This window comes from Ruditapes philippinarum, unplaced genomic scaffold (assembly GCF_026571515.1).
Source record: "Ruditapes philippinarum isolate M1 unplaced genomic scaffold, ASM2657151v2 ctg379_1_1_1_1, whole genome shotgun sequence".
In the NCBI taxonomy this organism is placed as follows: domain Eukaryota; kingdom Metazoa; phylum Mollusca; class Bivalvia; order Venerida; family Veneridae; genus Ruditapes; species Ruditapes philippinarum.
Window position 1 is genome coordinate 23,131 of NW_026856736.1, and position 20,142 is coordinate 43,272.

Genomic DNA, 20,142 nt, shown 5'->3' on the forward strand with positions numbered 1-20,142 from the left:
GGTATTATCGCAGATGATACTAACATGGCGGGGAAACTTGAATTAAATTAGATTATTACTGTAACCGTATTCCTTTGTTCTAATCGCACTGTATTATAATTTCATTGTATTATTATCATAATCGTCAGCGTGCCGTGTTTAAAAGCTTGTGTGACCACGGGAGATTGAATTTTTTGTCCAAATAAAACTATAAAGTAACAAAGTTAAAATTAAAGGAATTTCCCCGTGCATTACACATGGTTGGCATGCGTGTATAACTCTCAAATTACCGTATTATTAATTTATTCCGAGAAATATAAAAAAAACACACACAAATTATTGTCATATATCAACATGCACGTGAAACACATAAAATAGAACAAAAATATAATTATATAAGTACATGCAGTGTGTTTTATATTACCCTATGATTGCCCCGGTAAATCTTATTTTTAAATGGGTCCAATTGTTGCAATATTACCACACTATATTATATAAATCATTAATGAATTATAATGAATGTGTCTTGATTACAGTAACTAAATGTTTACAAAATGATTTCATATATTTCAATTTCATTATGATTGTAATCAAGACACATTTACGATACTGTATAATAAGACAAATACATTGTAACAATCAAACTAAAATAAAATAAATTAAGTATAATTAAATACATTGTTAAATACATCAACATATTACTTACAAATCAATTTAGTAATATTTAAACATATTATTCACTTTTTTGTTATTTTCATTTTTTAAAGAAAAATCGTTTTAAATGTTTGACATTATGCCGTCCGGTAAAGAATTCCAGTCTTTTGTGGCATTGTAGAAAAACATGTTTGAAACATGGGAATCTTTTTGTGTCAAAAAAAAAGAAGAAGCAGAAATAGCAATAATAAGAAAGAAATAAAGATACTAGAGCTCAAATTGGTTTCCCTACATACCGTAAACAAGTCCTTCATATAAGAAGGGCTATTGTTACAGCACGTTGATGCCTAACTCTACTGCTGAAATTCAATATTTTAAGATCAGACAGAACATTATTTGTCACCGAAGTGTTCGGAATATAGTCTTTTATAAAAGGAACCACCTTATTTTAAGCTACTTGAAATGTGTGCTTCAGTCATTTACTCAGTCCTTCATACCAAGAAGATGAAGAATAATCAAAGTGACACAGCAAAAGAACAGGACATACTCGTTTTTTTTTTATCTTCCGAAAAACACGATTATGTTCAAACAACAATAGGTATATTCTGTGGCAAAAGTATCATAACAAATAAACATTTATTTGTGTTGTTTGACATATTATGTCTAAGATTAAAATAAATATCATTTTTAATGTACATACATACATATCTCACCTCCATTTCTATTGCGTTCATTTTTTAATACAGTACATATTTGAATGGTAATTTCGCCATCATGCACACTAGTCTAAAATAACCTGCTGCATTGCAGTTCGGACATTTTCGGATTATGGATTATGGATCTTACGGATCTAACGAAAAGCAGAAACCCTCGCAATCCAAACAAGATCAATGACATCAGGAACGCTGCAATGTGGTGTATAGAGTCGGGTCCACTTTAGCACATACACGTGTGAAACATGACCGTGCAATCGGCTAGGTTGCAATATATCCCCTACCGGCGCCAAAAAAATAAATATCAGATATCAAAGGAATTATTAATCAATTTATTTATTTTGTTCTTAAACATGTTTATAAAACTGCACTGTAACATTATAACCTGCTAAACCTCTTTATACTACTGTAAGGAGGCCACATCAAAATCAAAATAATTATGTTATTTGTTTTGTATAATGATATACATTGTATCTTTACGTGTTATCCTCTTTATGATATAATTATTTTATGCTTAATTTTGATATTTGAAAGCACTGATAACTTCTACACAGCATCTTTTTAATTTAAATGTAAAATGAAAAAAAAAATGAAGAAAAAAAGAAACAAACACAAAAGACACAAAAACACCCAAAACAACCAACATTTGATTACGCTTAAGGTAAACACAGTTTGAATGATAGTTCCATTAAAACTGGCATTTATTTGAAAAGATGACCAAATTAACTTAACCAGTAAAATAGGGAATGCAGCTTCTCTAACATAGTTTGCATTATTATTATTATTATTATTTAGCCTGTTATAGTAGAATTTCCTGGCGATTGAACAATGTGTAGTGTTGTCGTGCTCTGAACATCGTTGTATATATACATTTCGTCCAACTCAAACTATATTACAAGCTGTCCGTCAGAAAAACACTCCTTTCATGTCCGTCAGATAAATAAGAGGATTCATTCAAGTGATTTCTACAAGTAAAATGGTTTCCTGTGGGGAATATTTTTAATGACATAAAGATATTTCATGTAACTATCTATTTTCAACATTTTTTTTTTTTTTTTGGGGGGGGGGGGGGTAAAAAACGTTTGTATCAGGAATATTAACAATAATCGATCAATAGAGAAGAAGGTCTTTGGAAAGCGGTGACCGTTGAGAACGGAGAAGGCCGAAGATAAAACAATTATTTCTTTTTAAGAAAATGATTAAATAGGCCTACCATTTTATGAACAATTCCGAGCAAAAAAAATAAAGCAAACACACAAGTTTACGCAGAAAATATCTCTATTTATTATGGCAGATGCCACTACGAATATTTTAATTTTGTAGATTTTCAGTATTTGTAAAATTTGAGATAGATTTTGAAGAAACATTGATAATTTTCAAACACATCTTTCAAGTTTTTGCAACCTAAACGGTAAAATAATTATAGAAAATTAGAAATATCACGTAATTTATTTTTGTTCTTAGTTCGGACTAATCCCCTAGAGGTAAAGCCGTAACGTATCGGCAAACGGTATTTAGCTAGGTTTTCGAAAAAGTCAATTAACCAATCATGTTCGGTTTACAGATCACATGCTCCTCCATGTACCGAAAACAGGTCACGTGCTCCTCCATGCCTCAAAAGTTAAACGCGTACCAATACCCTGCGGTCTCCAGACCGCAGGGAATAATGCGGCGGAGGACACCAGTTCAGCTAATTTGCTTGTTAAAAAGATAGATAGATAACACAAGTGCTATATTTCAGAGACAAATAAAACAAAATATATTATTTAATACATTTGAGAATTCAGCACATTCCCATGCACAAATATATGCTGTGTTTATCGTTTGAATTTTTTATCGTTTTTTTTAAACTTTGTGAACAATTTTCTCCAAACTCCTTGAATTTTCTCAAGTAGTTTGATGATCATTCTTATTTCATTGCCCGGCATTTTGATGCATCTATTTTACAGAAAATATATGCATTATAATATTATTTATGATATTGGTAAATTTTATCACGGATTTATATTACATGTTATTAAGATCGGTTATTTTATGTTATAACGTTAGGTAATGTCTGCATGGGGTACATCAGAGTCGATAATTTTGTTGTGATTTTTTTCGCGCCAAAAAACGAGGAAAGTGTCCATCTCTCTTTGAGAAAATGTAGAAGTCCAATTCCCGTTTGACATTGAGTGGTTTTGGGGAGGGATCGGCATTGATTTGTTGTACAAACTTCGTTACAGCTTTTTGTTTTCATGCCAGAAATATGTCCACGTTCTATTTCACTTTGTGGGACTTTTTGGGACCACTGTCACCACAGCAGGACTTTTTCTGGGATTTAATAATGATGTCAAATTCCCGTATTTCTGGGAGGGGTAGTAGCTAGGGCGGGGGTTTCAACTGAGTGTAATAGTATAATTTTACCAAGTAATTTCAGAGGTAAAATTGTCAGACACAAAAGTTGCACGATATATAGGCTCGGGTACATTTTATTGTGAGTAACACGCACAAGACCAAATAGTAATAGCTAGATGTTAATTAGTTTTTTAACTCGTGTTACACATAAGTGACAAGATTTCCTTATTTGGAAATTAAAAGGAATTGCTGCAAATTAACTCGGGTGACACATTTGGTCGGTCACGATACCTTTTCACGTATTGCCGACTTGAGTTACTATTTTTAGGTAAATTTGTAAGCGTTGACGTCTACCTGTAATCGGTAAACCGCGACGAACTATTTTTATACCGGATAATCGATTTTGAAGAATGTAAACATAAGACGCATACAAAGTGGTAGTACAACTATTTTTTGGATAGACAATTATATTAAATTCTAGTATACACTTAAAAAAAGAAAAATGGAGCGACCACCACCTGGTAAAGTTGAGGACCTGGCTACATTAGCAAAACTAGATGAAAAAGTGTTATTGGATGAATTAAAGATTAGATATTACAATAACGATATATATGTAAGTTAGCTTTTATCTTCCGTGTGTATTATAAAGTGAACATATGATATTACAATAATTATACATGTACATGTATAATATTTAAAAAAATATAATGTATATATTTATATAATTATGCTTTGAATTGTTTAAAACATTTAAAAATGTAAGTGTAGGTAGTCAGAATCACCATATAAAAAACATTATTTTTTGCAATTAGTTCTTATGTCTGTAGTAACTTGAATATGACATAATCTAAAAGAAAAAGGTGTCATTTCGTTCCAAAACATCAGTGTATTGTCACACTGCTTCATGTTCCAGTTTTCTTAGAAAATTGTGACATTAAAAAACTGATGCAGAAAAATTGATTATTTCACATTTAAATAGTCAGTGTACAATAATTATAGTGAAAATATTTTATATTTCATTTCTAAGATATGATATCATTCAGGTAAGTCTGGATCACTCCTAACATATATTTCCTTACAAACAGGTATTGATTCATTCCTTTTTATTGTTAAATTACATTGGGTTGCTTTAGCTTTAGATTGCCTACACATACATTTACTGTACCGGCCAGTATATTTGTTACTTAATTTCTAATTAATATTATATAAAAAAATAACAATGTAATTGTTTGTGATTATAAATTGTTTTCATATTCTTTGGAACTGTTAAATAAAACTGAAATACTGATGATGCTATGCAATAAAACAGTCATTAAAAAAAATCATTATCAAGAAATGTCCAAACTACCTTTGAAAAAATAATTTAACAGTTTTGTCCAAATTGACAAGTATAATATTCAGAAAACGGGAACCAATCTGTTAAGGTTTTAATTCAAAGGTGTCCTGAATTGCACACATGTAAACATGTTTATATATAATCTGAATCATCATACATGAATGATAGAGCTGCAAACATTTAATGTTGTTACAAGTTAAAACGTTTCAACAGCAAATTGTATTATATGTCATTATACTGGTGAAAACATCATTCTAGTGGCTTGACTAACTAATTGTTGTCATGATCTACCAAATCTGTCATCTGTTTGACAGCTCACCATTGTTACTGTTATATATATTACCATTACATCGTTTAAACATTATATACATTGTTGTGTCAATATATTGACACTGAACAATATTTTCAAACATCTAATTTTAAGGATTCCTTTCTAAGAAAAATATCTTATGAAACACAATTACTTACCATTTGAAACAGCCTGGCACTAACAGAATTTTAAAACAGGAAAAATCTCAGATTAAAAATAAACAAAACAAGATAAAATTAATCCAGAATTATTTTTTGTCTGCTTAAAATGATTTTGTAATCATATATTAAGATCATGCAAAGTTAAAATAAATTCTGTTATGTAATTTTCAATCTGATATATTTTTGCAGTATAATTGGGTCATTCCCAATTATTGCAACTAAAAAATAATTGTGTTAAATTAGTACTGTTTATTAAATGACATTCACATGACTTAATTAAACCCTGCAAAAGAATCTTAAAAAATATGAATAGTCAATACTATTTAGATAAATACTCAGATTTGTTAACACAGTTTTATAATTACTGGTATAAATGGTTGACAATTTGACATACTGTTGGTGACTCCAGTTATTCTTTTCACTGCCCCTTTAAGACACTTTGGTATACTTGTCCAACTCACATGTCACAAATGATGCATCATTTTAGTTTGAAATGATTTATTGATTTTTTATAGAACATGTATTCTATCACAGTTTTGTTTTTAGGTTGGGATAAAAATCATTTAATCTCAACTATGTGAAAAATAAACAATAAATGTTACAGCATATACACCATCAGTCCATCACAATTCTTGCTTAAAACATAGTCTTTCATATAGATCTTAATACTTTCTTTAAAGGCCCATTATGGCTCAGAAACAAATAAATTTTACTTTTTTAAAAATTGCAATATGAGTTTTATATTGGTTTAAGAGCATGTTAAGATGCTTATAACCAAAAAGAAGTAGCACTGAATGTGAAATTATTTCTCATAAAACTAGCAAAACATAAACAAATTAGTATTTTGACTTCCATACCATATACTAATCACTATAAATATACTTATTTCCAAAAAGAAACAGAAGCATCATGTTATGGTTCAGATAATGAGTAACTGTTTTAAAACTATTCTAGGACAATAAAAATGAAAAACTTTCGTAATAAAAGTAAAAGAATTTCTTTGGCGTAATAGACCTTTGAAGAACAAACATTATAAATGAAATGTGTTTATATGGTAACCTTTAAATGGAATGTTTACTATATTATTTGTCCATTAAGTGTCATGTTTTTATATAGGTTTTCACTTCAATGACAATCAAATATCAATAATCATATAGATTTTAAGTTCCTACATCAATGACAATCAAATATCAATAGTTATATAGATTTTAACTTCCTGCTCAATTATATAGATTTTAACTTCCTATCTCAATGACAATCAAATATCAATAATTATATAGATTTTAACTTCCTATCTCAATGACAATCAAATATCAATAATTATATAGATTTTAACTTCCTATCTCAATGACAATCAAATATCAATAATTATATAGATTTTAACTTCCTATCTCAATGACAATCAAATATCAATAATTATATAGATTTTTACTTCCTATCTCAATGACAATATGATATTGTATTGTCTTGGGAATGATTAACTTAATAGGATTCAGTTGATGCTTTGATTTATAGCATTTGAATGAAGAATCGCCTGACTGGTACTAATGTTACTATAGCAACATAAATATTCCAATATTGTCATGTACATAAACGTCAGAGTTCAGCTTTCTATTCTGCTAGAACATCTCGATTAATTTTCTTCAAATAAATATTTGGTATCTATGTCATTAAACCAGTTCTTTGACATTACATAGATGACAATGTTATGATGATCTTTTATATTATACACAAGTATACACAAATCATTACAACTATATACATGTACTGAGAATTATGAAAAAAGGGCTAAAGGTGATGAATATTGAATAAAAAACATTGACAGCCCATTTTAGCATAAATTTTGATAATTTTACTGATTGTTCGATATAGCATCTTTCATATAGGAGAAAACTATTTATCATTTTAAGGGACATTTTCAAAATATTAAGAACTAACTGTGTAGTGAACAGTGCAGACCATGATTAGAAAGCACAGATGTGTTGGCTTGTCTTTAAGTCTGCACTCGCTGCATAGGTAAAAATATGTTGCTTCCAGCATGTTAAAGTTTAACTTGTTGTATTATATATGAGTAAATGATGTTTATAAACAGATGAGCAATAATTATATATATATGTCATTTATAAACAATCATATCTTAATAAAAGCTGTCAGTGTTAGCTGATCTTACGTACCTATGTATAATATGTATAATAATAATAATCATTAATGCTCACATTAATATTGTTCATGCGGAGAAGTTGGCTATAACTTGTAGGGATTAGAAATAAGTTAATAAGACATGCAATTTTAAAATAGAAATGTTTGTTAAAAAGAGTCCTCAAGTTGAGGCATGTCTACAGCTTTGAGCCACAGTTGAATTATCTTGGGATGTGCATATTCATAGAATAAACTGTTTTTCATCATTTTTTTTTATCACCCATCCTGATGTTGTTTTCCCCAGCATCTATCAATACTGATAAGGTAGAGTATTGTTTCTGTCCTGTTTTACCTATTATTCACCATTTTTTCTGTCATAATTTGCAGCAAACTGATTTGTTCTGGTTTATTTCAGACATATGTTGGTGACATTCTGATAGCAGTCAACCCATTTAGAGATCTAGGTATCTATGATGACCAGGTATTCTTTTTTCTTTTATTCTTGCATGGAAATATTTTATTGTTTTTCTGCATTTCATTTTGTTTTATTTTCAGTAAAATATACCATTTTATATTGTTATTTTTAGTAAAACATTCAATTTTGTATTGTTATTTTCAGTAAAATATACATGTACAATTTTACATTGTTAATTAATCAGTAAATAATGACCTGCAGAACAGTGGAACACAAGGAGTTTAGTTGATTCATGGAATCAACATAATCACATTACTAAATAGATTCAGGTTGTTAAGGTTTTTTAGACTTCAAACCACTTGTCCTTCACTGATTTTGGTTCAAATTCTGACAGAGACATTTTATTCTTTGATCTGAGAAAGCTAATAAACTCAGCCTGTCCAGCTAGCTTATGGAATATCAGTGGTTCTACTCAGGTGCCCATTTGTTCCTAAAATAATGCATGGAAGGGCATCTGGGGTCTTCCTCCACCATAAAGCTGGAATATCGCCATATGACCTAATTACTGTACTGGTGCAAGGTTAAAAACCCAACCAAAAAAATGGATACAGGTTGTGGGTTAATAATAGCTAGACAGGTGTACAGATATTTACTCATTTTAAAAGATGTCTTTGAGTACTTTTAACTTAAAAATTTAGTTAAACCTACGTATTGTATGGTTATAATTGTGTTTAAAGACAAAACTAAGGTAAAAAAGTCATTGAAAAAGGGAAAAATGTCAATTTAACCTTTGATAGTTATTCTCCGGAAGATTTTGAAGGAACTGAAAATGTACAAGATACAAATTTTTTTCTCTCCATATGAATTGAAATTTTGGTTATTTAATGACAGGCCTTTACTTACTTTGTTACAGACGTCAAATTTGTACAATCTTGCAAAGAAGACAGAGCTGCCACCACACATATTTGCAATAGCTGACAGTGCGTATCAGTGTATGATAGGACATGGAGGAAGAACTCCAGAAAATCAGTGTATCCTTATCAGGTATATATACAAGTTTCCTTGTATATATCTTGTCCATTTACACAGACTATAGGCAGATGTCTGATGTATAAGCTTGAGAGGGATAATTCATAATTAATATTATCATTTTTACTTGAAGCAGCTAATGATTGTTTATGTGTTACGAATTAAAAGACTTCAATATAGCTATCACAGTTTCTTAAATTGATTTCAGTACTAAAATATAATTGACTTTAGTTATTGCAACAATAGTCAGACGTCAGCTCAGGTCAGTGCAGAATAGCTTCAAGCATTGAATTAGATGAGTTGCTGAAATCATGCTTTGAGGAAACTTGCATTTGTTTTTTCCCTCACAGCTAAAGTTGTTTGTCTAATGACCTCAGCAGTATTGGTATAACATGAATGTAAAATTTAATCTGTGACAATGTATTTTATTATGACTCAAATTTATTACAATGAAGATCCTGTTTAATGCTACAAGTTCATGCATTATGAGATGTCAGTGTTACATGAGTATAGAGCCAATGTGTTTCGACACGTCCATACAGTCTGACATATACCAACTTCTATTTACTTCTCAGTTTTAATAGTTTGATATTAAAAACCCTCAAAATGAAAATAGATAAATTGTAAGTAGGACAAGTAAATTTTACAAATTAGGCAGTGGTACGGGGTTTAAGTACAAAGTACAAGTACAAAGGATATAATATACAGGCGTGTCTGTATATATATATAGCATCCTGTATTCACAAAATTCAATGAAGTTTTATGTTGAACATAAGTTATCTTCATGTGAAACTTTATCCTTGTCGTCAGACTTCAGTTATTTTGAAATTTTAAGAAAAAAAACTCAATTTTATTTCTCTGATAGGAAAACTTTATATTTGGAGCAGTCTCCAGATTTGAGGTTTTGTTATGAAAAATTCAGTGTTTTTCAAATGAGTAAAAATATTGTTAAGTGTACAAAAAAGTGATTATAACATAGCATCAGAGTTCCAACTATTTAAGAATTTGCCTAAAAATTGTAAAGAAATTTTTTTGACAGCCATTTTTGTTTTTGTTTTAATAAAAAATAACCTATAAGAATTAGGTAAGGTCATATTTTACACAATATATATACCAAATTTCACCTAGATTTTGAATATTTACACATTTCTAAAACTATAAATAATATTTTTCTTATAAATTGGATTTTTACAAATATGTTATATGTTGCTTTGAAATTTGTATTACATGAATTTGAAATTTCAATGATAATTTATCGTAGAAAATGAAGTAACGTTTCCATGAAAATGTGGGTGTTTTAGCCATTTTAAAAATATTAGTAACTGTTGCAATATTACTTCTATTTTTATAAACACTTTAAGGGAGATGAATTTAGTATTTATGAATTGATTGATTCATTATTGTAGTGGTGAAAGTGGAGCAGGTAAAACTGAAAGTACAAAACTCATCATTAAACAGCTTGTTGAACTTTGCCATGGTAACACACAACTTGAACAACAGATATTACAGGTAAACTGATAAATATGTATTACTCTTATATTTCACCTTTTATTGATAAACAGTTTATGTGTGTACTGTCAAACCTGAGCTGTAAACCACTTCTCAAGACGAGCTGGTTGAAGCATATTTATTTAAGCTCGATTGCGAAACAAATTCTTGCAACTTATATTTAAATCACTCTCGAGTTGGCTTCCTGGAACCAACCAGTACTGGTGTCATATGAAGAAACATGGTTGTGACCCGAGTAGGGCTCAAACCCATGATCTTTGGGTTGAGAGGCAGACGCCTTAAACACTAGGCCACTGCTCCCCTAAATTTTATAGGTCATTATTTGACACCTAGCTTGGGCAGGGCTTACTTTGACTCATAGGTTATGACCTACATGAGTTATAAGACTACATTAAAGGGAGTCATATTGGTAGAAGACGAGCTAAGAGCACTATTATCAAAACAATCTGAGATATGTTTGTAAATTTATAAAATGTATATTAATTTTGTTATTACGACCTGGAAAAATTAAAAATTAAAAAAAGTATAGTACTATAGTTTCCTATTTGAAGTAATAAAGTATGCTATGTGACACTGTGTAAATAATTCATACATGTGATATTTTTTCAACGCTCATTTATTGTGGGAGAATTTACTTTAAAAAAAAGGAATATTTCAGAATTTACAATAGATATAAAAGGAAATTTTGAAATGAAAATAAGGGAGATTTTATAATTTTGTGAAAACACTCCTTATTTTAGAAAAATAATCTGAAAATTTGACAGTCAAAATAGGGAGTCTCCCTCTTAAATAGGGAGATATCACATGTAAGTGTACATGTAATTATAAAGTCACCTGTTTTTAGAGACCAGCTCCAGAAATTGATCTATTAATTATACGGTATGAGATTATATTAAAGGGAGTGATATTGGTAGAAGATCTATTTGTTAACATAAAGTTTAATACACACAGTCATATTTCTTGGTATGATTAAACCAGGAAGTGCACATTAACTTGATGAAACATAATATCATACATTACTTCACAATCAAGCCTGTTTAAAAAAAAAAAAAAAAATCATCGTAAATTTCCTGGCTTTTGTCTGTTGCAAATTAAAATAAATATATTATATCTTTTTCATTATAAATGAAATTGGAGTCTTTCAGTGAAGGGCACATTTTTTAAGGGGAAATTTAGAGGTTTTGTAATGAATGAAAATATTGTCATGTAGAGTTATTTTATGTCAAGGTAGAAATTTGATATCAGTTATGTTAACTTTGATAAATGGCCGTGAATTTTCAAGTGTACTGTTTAGCAATAACCTTAAGCTTATTATGAGCATCAATCGTATTTTCTTTGCTTTTTAAAAAAAATTTGAATAACTTAAACAGACCTTTATCAATTGAATTCAAGTCATGACCAAAGAGTCAAAATAAGACCTGCCCCAGCTAGGTGATTAGTTGTTCAAATTGGTTTAAACATATTTATTTCAGCTAGATCTTTCAACTTATTTCAATCACTTTTGAGTCTGCTTCCTGGAACCAACCAGTACTGGTCTCGTATGAAGAAACATGGTTGTGACCTGATTTGGGCTCGAACCCATGATCCCTGGGTTGAGAGGCAGACACCTTAACCACTAGCCACTAGCCACTGCTCCCCTTAATTTTATATTATAACTTAGTTGTTTGATTAATAACAAAGAATCAATGTACTAAAATACAGATGGGCTGGCCACATTACATTATAACATTACCTTTATCAAAAAGTTGATAAAAGAATTGAATTGATATACAATGTACATGTATAAAGGAGTGTACATTCATTGTGTTAGAGAGAAAACCTCCGATCTTGTTTTTACTAATAAATTATTGAAATTTACAATATCTGAAAAAAAGTAATGAATTTAACACTTATTGCTACAACAATAAATTTACTTCAAATATTGTAATTTCTTATTTTGATCATTTAATATCATTGACAGTCAAATGTTAGGAAAAGAGTTCATCATAACTGAGTATTAGATTGCCTACAGTCTGATCCTTTTTTGTATTGATTGTAAATGTCATTTGTGTAAATATTCCTTATTTGATGAATAAATATAAATGTATTAATGCATGCCTCCAGATGAGCCCAAATATTTCAAAAAAATCAAACTTGAGAAAAAAGTACTGAAAAGTAAAGAGATTCAAGATAAAAGTAATAATTTCCATGTTATGTGAAATTACCGGTATGTCTGATTTTAGTGACACAGTAAGGACTATTTATGCATATTTTGACCTCTTTTTGGTAATTTACATTACTTGTATGCGCCACTTGCAATGTGAAAATCATTTTCTTTGTTCACTTTACAATATTTTTTAATACATTTTTCAAAAATTTCAAGAAAATTAGCATGAATCTGGAGGCATGCTGCTTTAAACCAAATTATGTTTAATAGTGCAGATATCAAGGTCATGTAATTAAGTAGTCACAAACAGTAACATGGCAAATGAAATGAAAGCACAGCAGCCTCTACATTACATTATACTTGATTGTTGTTGTTTTTTGTCAGGTAAATCCTCTGCTAGAAGCATTTGGAAATGCACAGACCTTGATGAATGACAATTCCAGTAGATTTGGGAAATATATACAGCTTCAGTTTCATAATGGGCAAGGTAAAACTGTTGAATTATTTTTCTGCATTACTGTATTATAAACTTGTAGTATTTTTGGTTACCCGCACAAGTACTTCTTACATGGGTGGGGACTATTCCACGGTGATAGGGCGATTCCTACAACTTTTCCGCGCAACGTCAAAATATCATCCTTCTGACCGAGACACCGTATATGTCTGGACAAAATATTAATGGCGGGATAAAAAAATTCCAGGTAATAGCTTACAAAATTTCTTACTGCTTGACATTGCAAGATTATTCCAATTGTTTAAGTATTCCATCGAATTTTTGAGACAATTTATTGTTAATCTAGCATAATACAATTCACACAAAAACACATACTTCGAAGAAATAGTGTTTACAAAAGATCGTGTGTACCTCAACATGACTCGTACTTGTCACAAAAACATGTGTTATAACGACGATGTCTTTGTTCTATGACCTAACGAGCTCGTATATTTATTATGGTTAACCCTAAGTTCAAGTTCCATACAAAATTGTGTGTTTCTATCGTAAATTTCAGGGAATATTTGTTGAAAAAAGGCCTACTGACCCGAATATTGGAGCACCGTACAACACTGAATTCAAACACCGCATTCTTTTTCCGTTAGACTGATAAATACTGGAACCGTCTTCTTTGGAATTATACAATCTTCTTACAAATATGTTTTATAATAACTTTCATTTGATGAAATTTTGATGAAAGATTGTTTACTTGCTGTTATGTTATGTTGCTGTTATATCATACGTTATGTTATGAAAATTTTCTGAAGGTCTGATCTGTGTTAATACTACCAGTTAGATAAGTGCAATGGTATCTATATATAGATAAGGATGTCTTTTCCTTTTCGAACTTATTCAAACTGATAAACCCCACATGAAAAGATTGAAGTTCTATACCATCAAACAACATCGATAAACAAAAGGAATGAACTATTTGTTAATGGGAATTTCTTATTGCATACTAATTTGATAAAACTGCAAAAGTCATAACACAAATTTTCATGGTGTAGTTTTTGCAGGAACCTGGGCAATATTTCCATAATCTCTTTAGTCATCGTCTCCAATGTGCTTTTTTTAAACAATCTTTTGCGAAAGTTTGACTTCATATTCTTTTTCTTATGTGGTGCGTTACGCATATCGTCCTGAAATACAGGGAGGCACTGATCCATTGGCGTACTGCTGATATCAGAAGACTAAGTTGGGCGCTCTCCAGTTGCTGCAGTATCTGCAGCTTTGCCAATTTCGCACGTTGCTTTGGCTTGTTCAGACATAGGTTTGAACGTCTTCTTTTTCTGAAAGCAAACATTAATATCAAAAATCAACGGTGCTAAAAAGACAGAAAAATGTGGTGATTTTAAGGAGGAATAATGCGGTGCCCTAATCTTATGATTGACAAAGTTGTGCGGTGCCTTAAAATACACACGTGGAAACATAAAAATCATACCAAATATACAAAGAAAGGGTTATTTAGGAATTGTAACTTGTTCATACGACAATAATGTACATATTTATATTGTATTTTGACCAGTTATATGAACTGAACGGACTAGAAATACGTTATATTTCGTAATCAAAGCAAGATTTTTTTCAGTATGCCCTAAATGTTTTCACTATCCTGACTTAATTAATGAAGCATTTTGCATGTAGTAAAGATAAATAAGTTTCAAATTAAATGGCACATTCGATGAAAAAGAAAAAATGATGATTTTACCTTGTTTTGAGCAATTTATATGCTGTTTTCGTCTCGGTTACAGGCTTGCTGTCCATTTTGTACCACAGAAATATACGGTGTCTCGGACAGAAGTAAGATATTTTGACGTTGCGCGGAAAAGTTGTGGTAATCGCCCTATCACCGTGTATTCCCTAAGATCAAAGATTCAACAAGAACCTTGTCTGTTTATTTAAGCCTCTGGTCTGAATTTCTGCAAATAAAATTCTATAAAAGGAGAGAGAATTTGATGTGTCTCTCAAACATGTGAACTTTTTAAGATGATCAAGTGGGAGATTTTTCTTCAAAAAGAGGGAGATTTTAGAATTTGCAATAAACAAAGAAGGAAGTTCTGACATCAAAAATAGGGAGATTTCTTTAATTTGTGAAAATACCCCTTATTTTAAGAAAAATCTTTGAAAATATGGCTACAGAAAGTGGGAGACTCCCGCTAAAAGTGGGAGAGTTCATATAAAGTGACTCACTTTATTGACTAGAAATTTAAAGTTACATCATGTTTTTTGTTTCTTCAAGCTGTTGTTATATTGTAGATCATTTTGAGGGTAAGTTAATGCCTTACATGAGTGTTTAGATGAAAACTGACATAACACAAGCTATATTTTATCTTATATTGTGTGCCACTTTGTTTTTAACTGACCTGTTATGTTACTGAATTGTGATATTTTGTTTCGTGAGTTACAATTATTTACAACATTTCAGATTGTTTTTTAAGACAATTTTAAGAACAGTATTTTTTTTAAAAAGTAAACACCATTCTTCAAGTGGTTGGGATTTTATTAACCCAGGATTGTGAGTTTCAGCAGCGTTTGGGTCACACCTTAGTTATATGACACCACTCACCAGTACTGGTAAAACTCATGAAGCCAAGAAGCATACTCGAGACTTTAATGTTAGAAATAAGCTTCAAACCTTCTCTAAATTAAGATATTATTATTATTATTATTATTATTATGAGTATTATTACAATCAAGCTAAGATAACTGTGTTTAAACTAACAGCATTCTTAGGTTATTAGAATGTAAAACTAAATCATTGAATTTATTTTACTGCTGGCTTCACACCTAATGTTTCACACGAATAACATTTCCTTTTATATGACATGACATCCCAGATAGCATTCTATTTGGGACCCATGTGGGGCCCATATGGGCACCTATATGGGTCCCATTTGGGCTGCCCATATGGGCCCCATATAGGAAGTGCAACCGGGTTCCAAATGGGTCCCATCTGGGCAGCCCTTATACTCAATATGGGATTCACATGGGCCCCATCTGGGCAGCCCATGTACACAATATGGGCCCCACATGGGCCCCATATGGGCAGCCCTTTTACTTAATATGGGTTTCAAATGGGCAGCCCAGATACTTCCATTATGGGTAGATTTTGAATTCCGGGGTAGATCTATTTTCAATTACTTCAATTACAAGTTTGCTGGACGTAAAGATAGCAACCGCTTGCTACAGTGCATGATTCTTGTACTTGCATTAAATATTCAAGTGATGTTTTAACTCATTCTGTTTCCTGGAACAGACAGATTATGGCACAAAGCCTTTATGATCATGCAAGAAAACAATACACAATGTATATGCTTTAACAATGTAACTTTATTTAGTAATCTCACTTATGGTAAGTGTATATCATTATATATACAGATTCTCAATACATTCTGTGGACGCCTGTGATGTCAACAAAGAAACCTTTACTTTGATGTAAATAAACTTAGAAAAGTGTACAATATAAAAAATCCGAGTAAACTGTACATATTTGTAAAAATCCACAGAATTTCATTTTGACTACATAGTTTTTAATTCAAAAATACAGAAATATTAATTATTTTTCAAAAAGTCCTATGTAGTAAATATTACTTTGGTACACTAAATAAGCAACATGTAATGGAAAACTGTTTATAATGTACGAACAAAATAACTAAAAATGCAGTTTTTATGACATTAGATACCTTACAGATCACTATAAGGAAAAATGAAACTTATGCTAGACACTGGTGTAAAACTTTACAGAAGGTCTTTGGAACTCCAAGAAATATATGTGTTATAATGTTTAAATTTCAGTGAATCAACAGTATGACCCCAAAATGTTCTTTTTTAACTTTCTACATAATTCATAGAAAAAGTATTATACATTTACTGTAATTCATTACCAAATTTCTATCTACCAATTACTTTCAATTTTCAAATGATATAGATCTACATCAATTAATATAAAAAGTTGTTCATTACAACCATGTATTACACTTTGGTATGGTAGCTGCTGAAGAAAAAAATGTTATGCAGCTCGTGAAAAGTAACAAATATAATAAAACAAAACCTTGGCCCAGCAGTTGTAATACTGTTCATAGATGTGCTAAACAAAATATTATGCTTCTGCTGAAAAAAAATTAATAATAATTAAAACAAAAACCTTGGCACGTTGTAATTTACTGTTTATACGCAGACGTGTGGACAAAATATGCAGCTAATGGAAAAGTAACAAATATAATACACAAAAGGTTGGCAACTTTTTTAATTGTCAACAAAATAGCAGCTAATAAAAAGTAACAAAAAGTAATACAAAAGGTTGGCACCGTTGTAATACTGTTTATATAGACGTGTTAACAAAATATGCAGCTAAAGTAACAAATATGATACACAAAAGTTTGGCACGGTTGCTTCTGTTAATAGACGTTAATCAAAATATGCAGCTAATGAAAAGTAACAAATATAATACACAAAAATCTTGGCACATTGAAATACTGTTTATAGATCATGTAAACAAAATATGCAGCTGATGAAAAGTAAAAAATAGTTTTGTACAAGTTTGTAAAAAATCAATAATTAATTAAAATGTGATATTACACAAAGATCAAATTTGTTGTGAAGAAATTCATTAAAAAAATTGTAAGTAAAAATAGTTGGTTTCAGCTAAATTTTCTCCGCATATATATCAAAGTTTCAACAATAACAACAATAAGATTACCAAGAATTTCATTTCATTTGTAAAAGTATTTTTTTCAAACTTTATTTTAAAGGTTAACCATATCAATACATGTGTTCCCTGTTAGTGTCAAGTTTTGACAAGATGTTATAATTGTATTGATCAGTATCAAAAACATTTCCCAAGCATTTAATGTCTTGATTTAAATAGTTAACAATGTTTTTTAGTTTGTTTGTTTCATTTTATTGCCTTTAACATCACTATAGGCGGGTTACGTTTTCCTAACCATCGTTTCTGGAGAGTTACACCAGTACAAGACTACCCTTCCTCCGTGCCTAGTAACAATGTTTAATGGAAAAAAAAAAACAACAGCATATAGACCAACAGAAAAACAGCATATAATGGTCAACAACAAACATAGCAGCAGATATACTGACTTAGAAGCGCAAAATTTGACTAGACAAGAATTTTGCATTTACAAGAAAGACATGCTATGCTGATGACCTCAAACATTTAAAATTAGCAACAAAAAGTATAACAAGATAAACAAATGAGACCGCTTACTGTAGTTCTGACCCTTATCACATTTTAAACAATACCTTGATTACATATTGACTTTCAATCAGTGGAATAAAACTTATATGCAGATGGAAGTAAAGGTTTGAAAATGTAAAATAAAGTCATTTATTTTATGCTTTTGAGTGTATTACTGAGGTATCCGTGAAAAAATATATTTTGATAATTTCACAGCTGAAATGATTTAAAATTTTCAAACTTTTCTGATGACGAGACTACTTTTTAAAGATTTTATCATTCATTCAAAAATTTTTTGAATTCAATAAATAATATCATGCTATTCAAACGTTTGATTGTCAAACTTATTTTTCAGCCTAAGATTCCTGTATTTATTGTAGAAAATTGACTTAAAATTCAACTAAAATTTGATGTTAACATAAGTGGGCGAAAACAGATTTAATATTAACGTTAATATGAGGGAAATTTCATTAGACATAAAATAAAAAGACCACCTTTATTGTTTTGTCGTGTTAAAGATGTAATTTTATATCATTGAAGGAACTTTTAAAAAAACAGTGTTCTCCGAGCGCATTTAGCCACTCATGAGAATTACTGTTTTTAAAAGCTCTCTTGATGATATAAAATTTCATTCTTACACACTAAACAAACAAATATCCTCTATAAATTTGCATTTTAAATTAAAAACATGTCTAGTCACTTCCTTCATTTTCTTCAGCGTAAGGTTACTCTACACTCTTGTTTCTTGCTTTCCTTCCCCCATCGCGGTCGCCGCCCCCCAGCCAGCCACTTTGAAACCTCTATTTCAACATCCTTCTCGTTGCCAGCCTTTGTCCGCAAATTCCTTTGGACACAGTCTACAAAAACAAGCATTCTTTATCCTTAAAAGAATGAAATGAAGTGAAATGAAGTATTGAAACCATTCAAAGGTCATAAAGCCACCTTGGAGCATTTTTGAGCAGTATAAATTGAATATAAACTAATTCTGGTATGCTTTTCTACCAAATATAGATTGTTTGTTTCCTGTTTTTTTACATAGCTTTTAACAATATTTTCTAGTGATATCGCTGCAGTCAGTTTGTAAGCTGAGATCATCGTGTAATCGGTATGTATCAGCTAAAGAATTGTTAAGGGTAAGCAAAATAACTTGCTTTACAGGAAGGTGATTTCTGTTTATATTATGCATCACAACACAATGCATGCGGATCAAAAACCACACAGCATGTAAAATATTCTCTCTTATTAATTCCATAAAAGCTAGTCAAGCATTTTCTTCATTAAGCAATACCCGAAGACACAAATAACAAGATCCTTGGATAATATAATCTATTTGTTGAAGACACCACTTTGCAAATTTGTAAATATCAACTTACTATATAATACATTCAGTATCTAGAGCGCCCACAAACTTTTTCTTCCCCTGTCAGCCACTTCATATTGTACATTTCTTGCCAGTTTCATTTGACATGTTTCTTTCATCAAGCGGTCAACAGCTATTCCGGTACATCTGCCAATACCAAACATTGAGAGGAACTGCACCTTAAATAAGCAGAACATAACTTTTTTTAATGTTAATTTTAAAACTACTAAGTGATGGGCTGCAAGTCACCAAATGACAAATAATTGTCAACATGGACCTCAAAAACATAAATCTTGCCAAAGACAAACTTTTTGGGAGCTTGACAAATTAAAAGATCTTCCTTCATTATATTTTACAGCCTTAGGACAAC

At 30.6% G+C, this 20,142-nt stretch overlaps 1 protein-coding gene across 4 annotated transcripts in view; it reads left to right on the forward strand.

Moving 5' to 3' along the window:
• The first annotated feature begins 4,023 nt into the window (after positions 1-4,023).
• Positions 4,024-20,142, forward strand: part of LOC132747529 (unconventional myosin-VIIa-like) — a 51,467-nt gene continuing 35,348 nt past the window's right edge. For 2 of the 4 annotated variants that reach the window (XM_060736930.1, XM_060736933.1), the window contains exons 1-5: positions 4,024-4,296; positions 8,045-8,110; positions 8,958-9,088; positions 10,480-10,582; positions 13,113-13,215. In XM_060736930.1, coding sequence (XP_060592913.1) covers positions 4,186-4,296; positions 8,045-8,110; positions 8,958-9,088; positions 10,480-10,582; positions 13,113-13,215 — 514 coding nt within the window. In that variant the 5' untranslated portion in view covers positions 4,024-4,185. The remainder of the gene's footprint in view (positions 4,297-8,044; positions 8,111-8,957; positions 9,089-10,479; positions 10,583-13,112; positions 13,216-20,142) is intronic. The other 2 variants (XM_060736932.1, XM_060736931.1) reach the window with 2 other exon arrangements.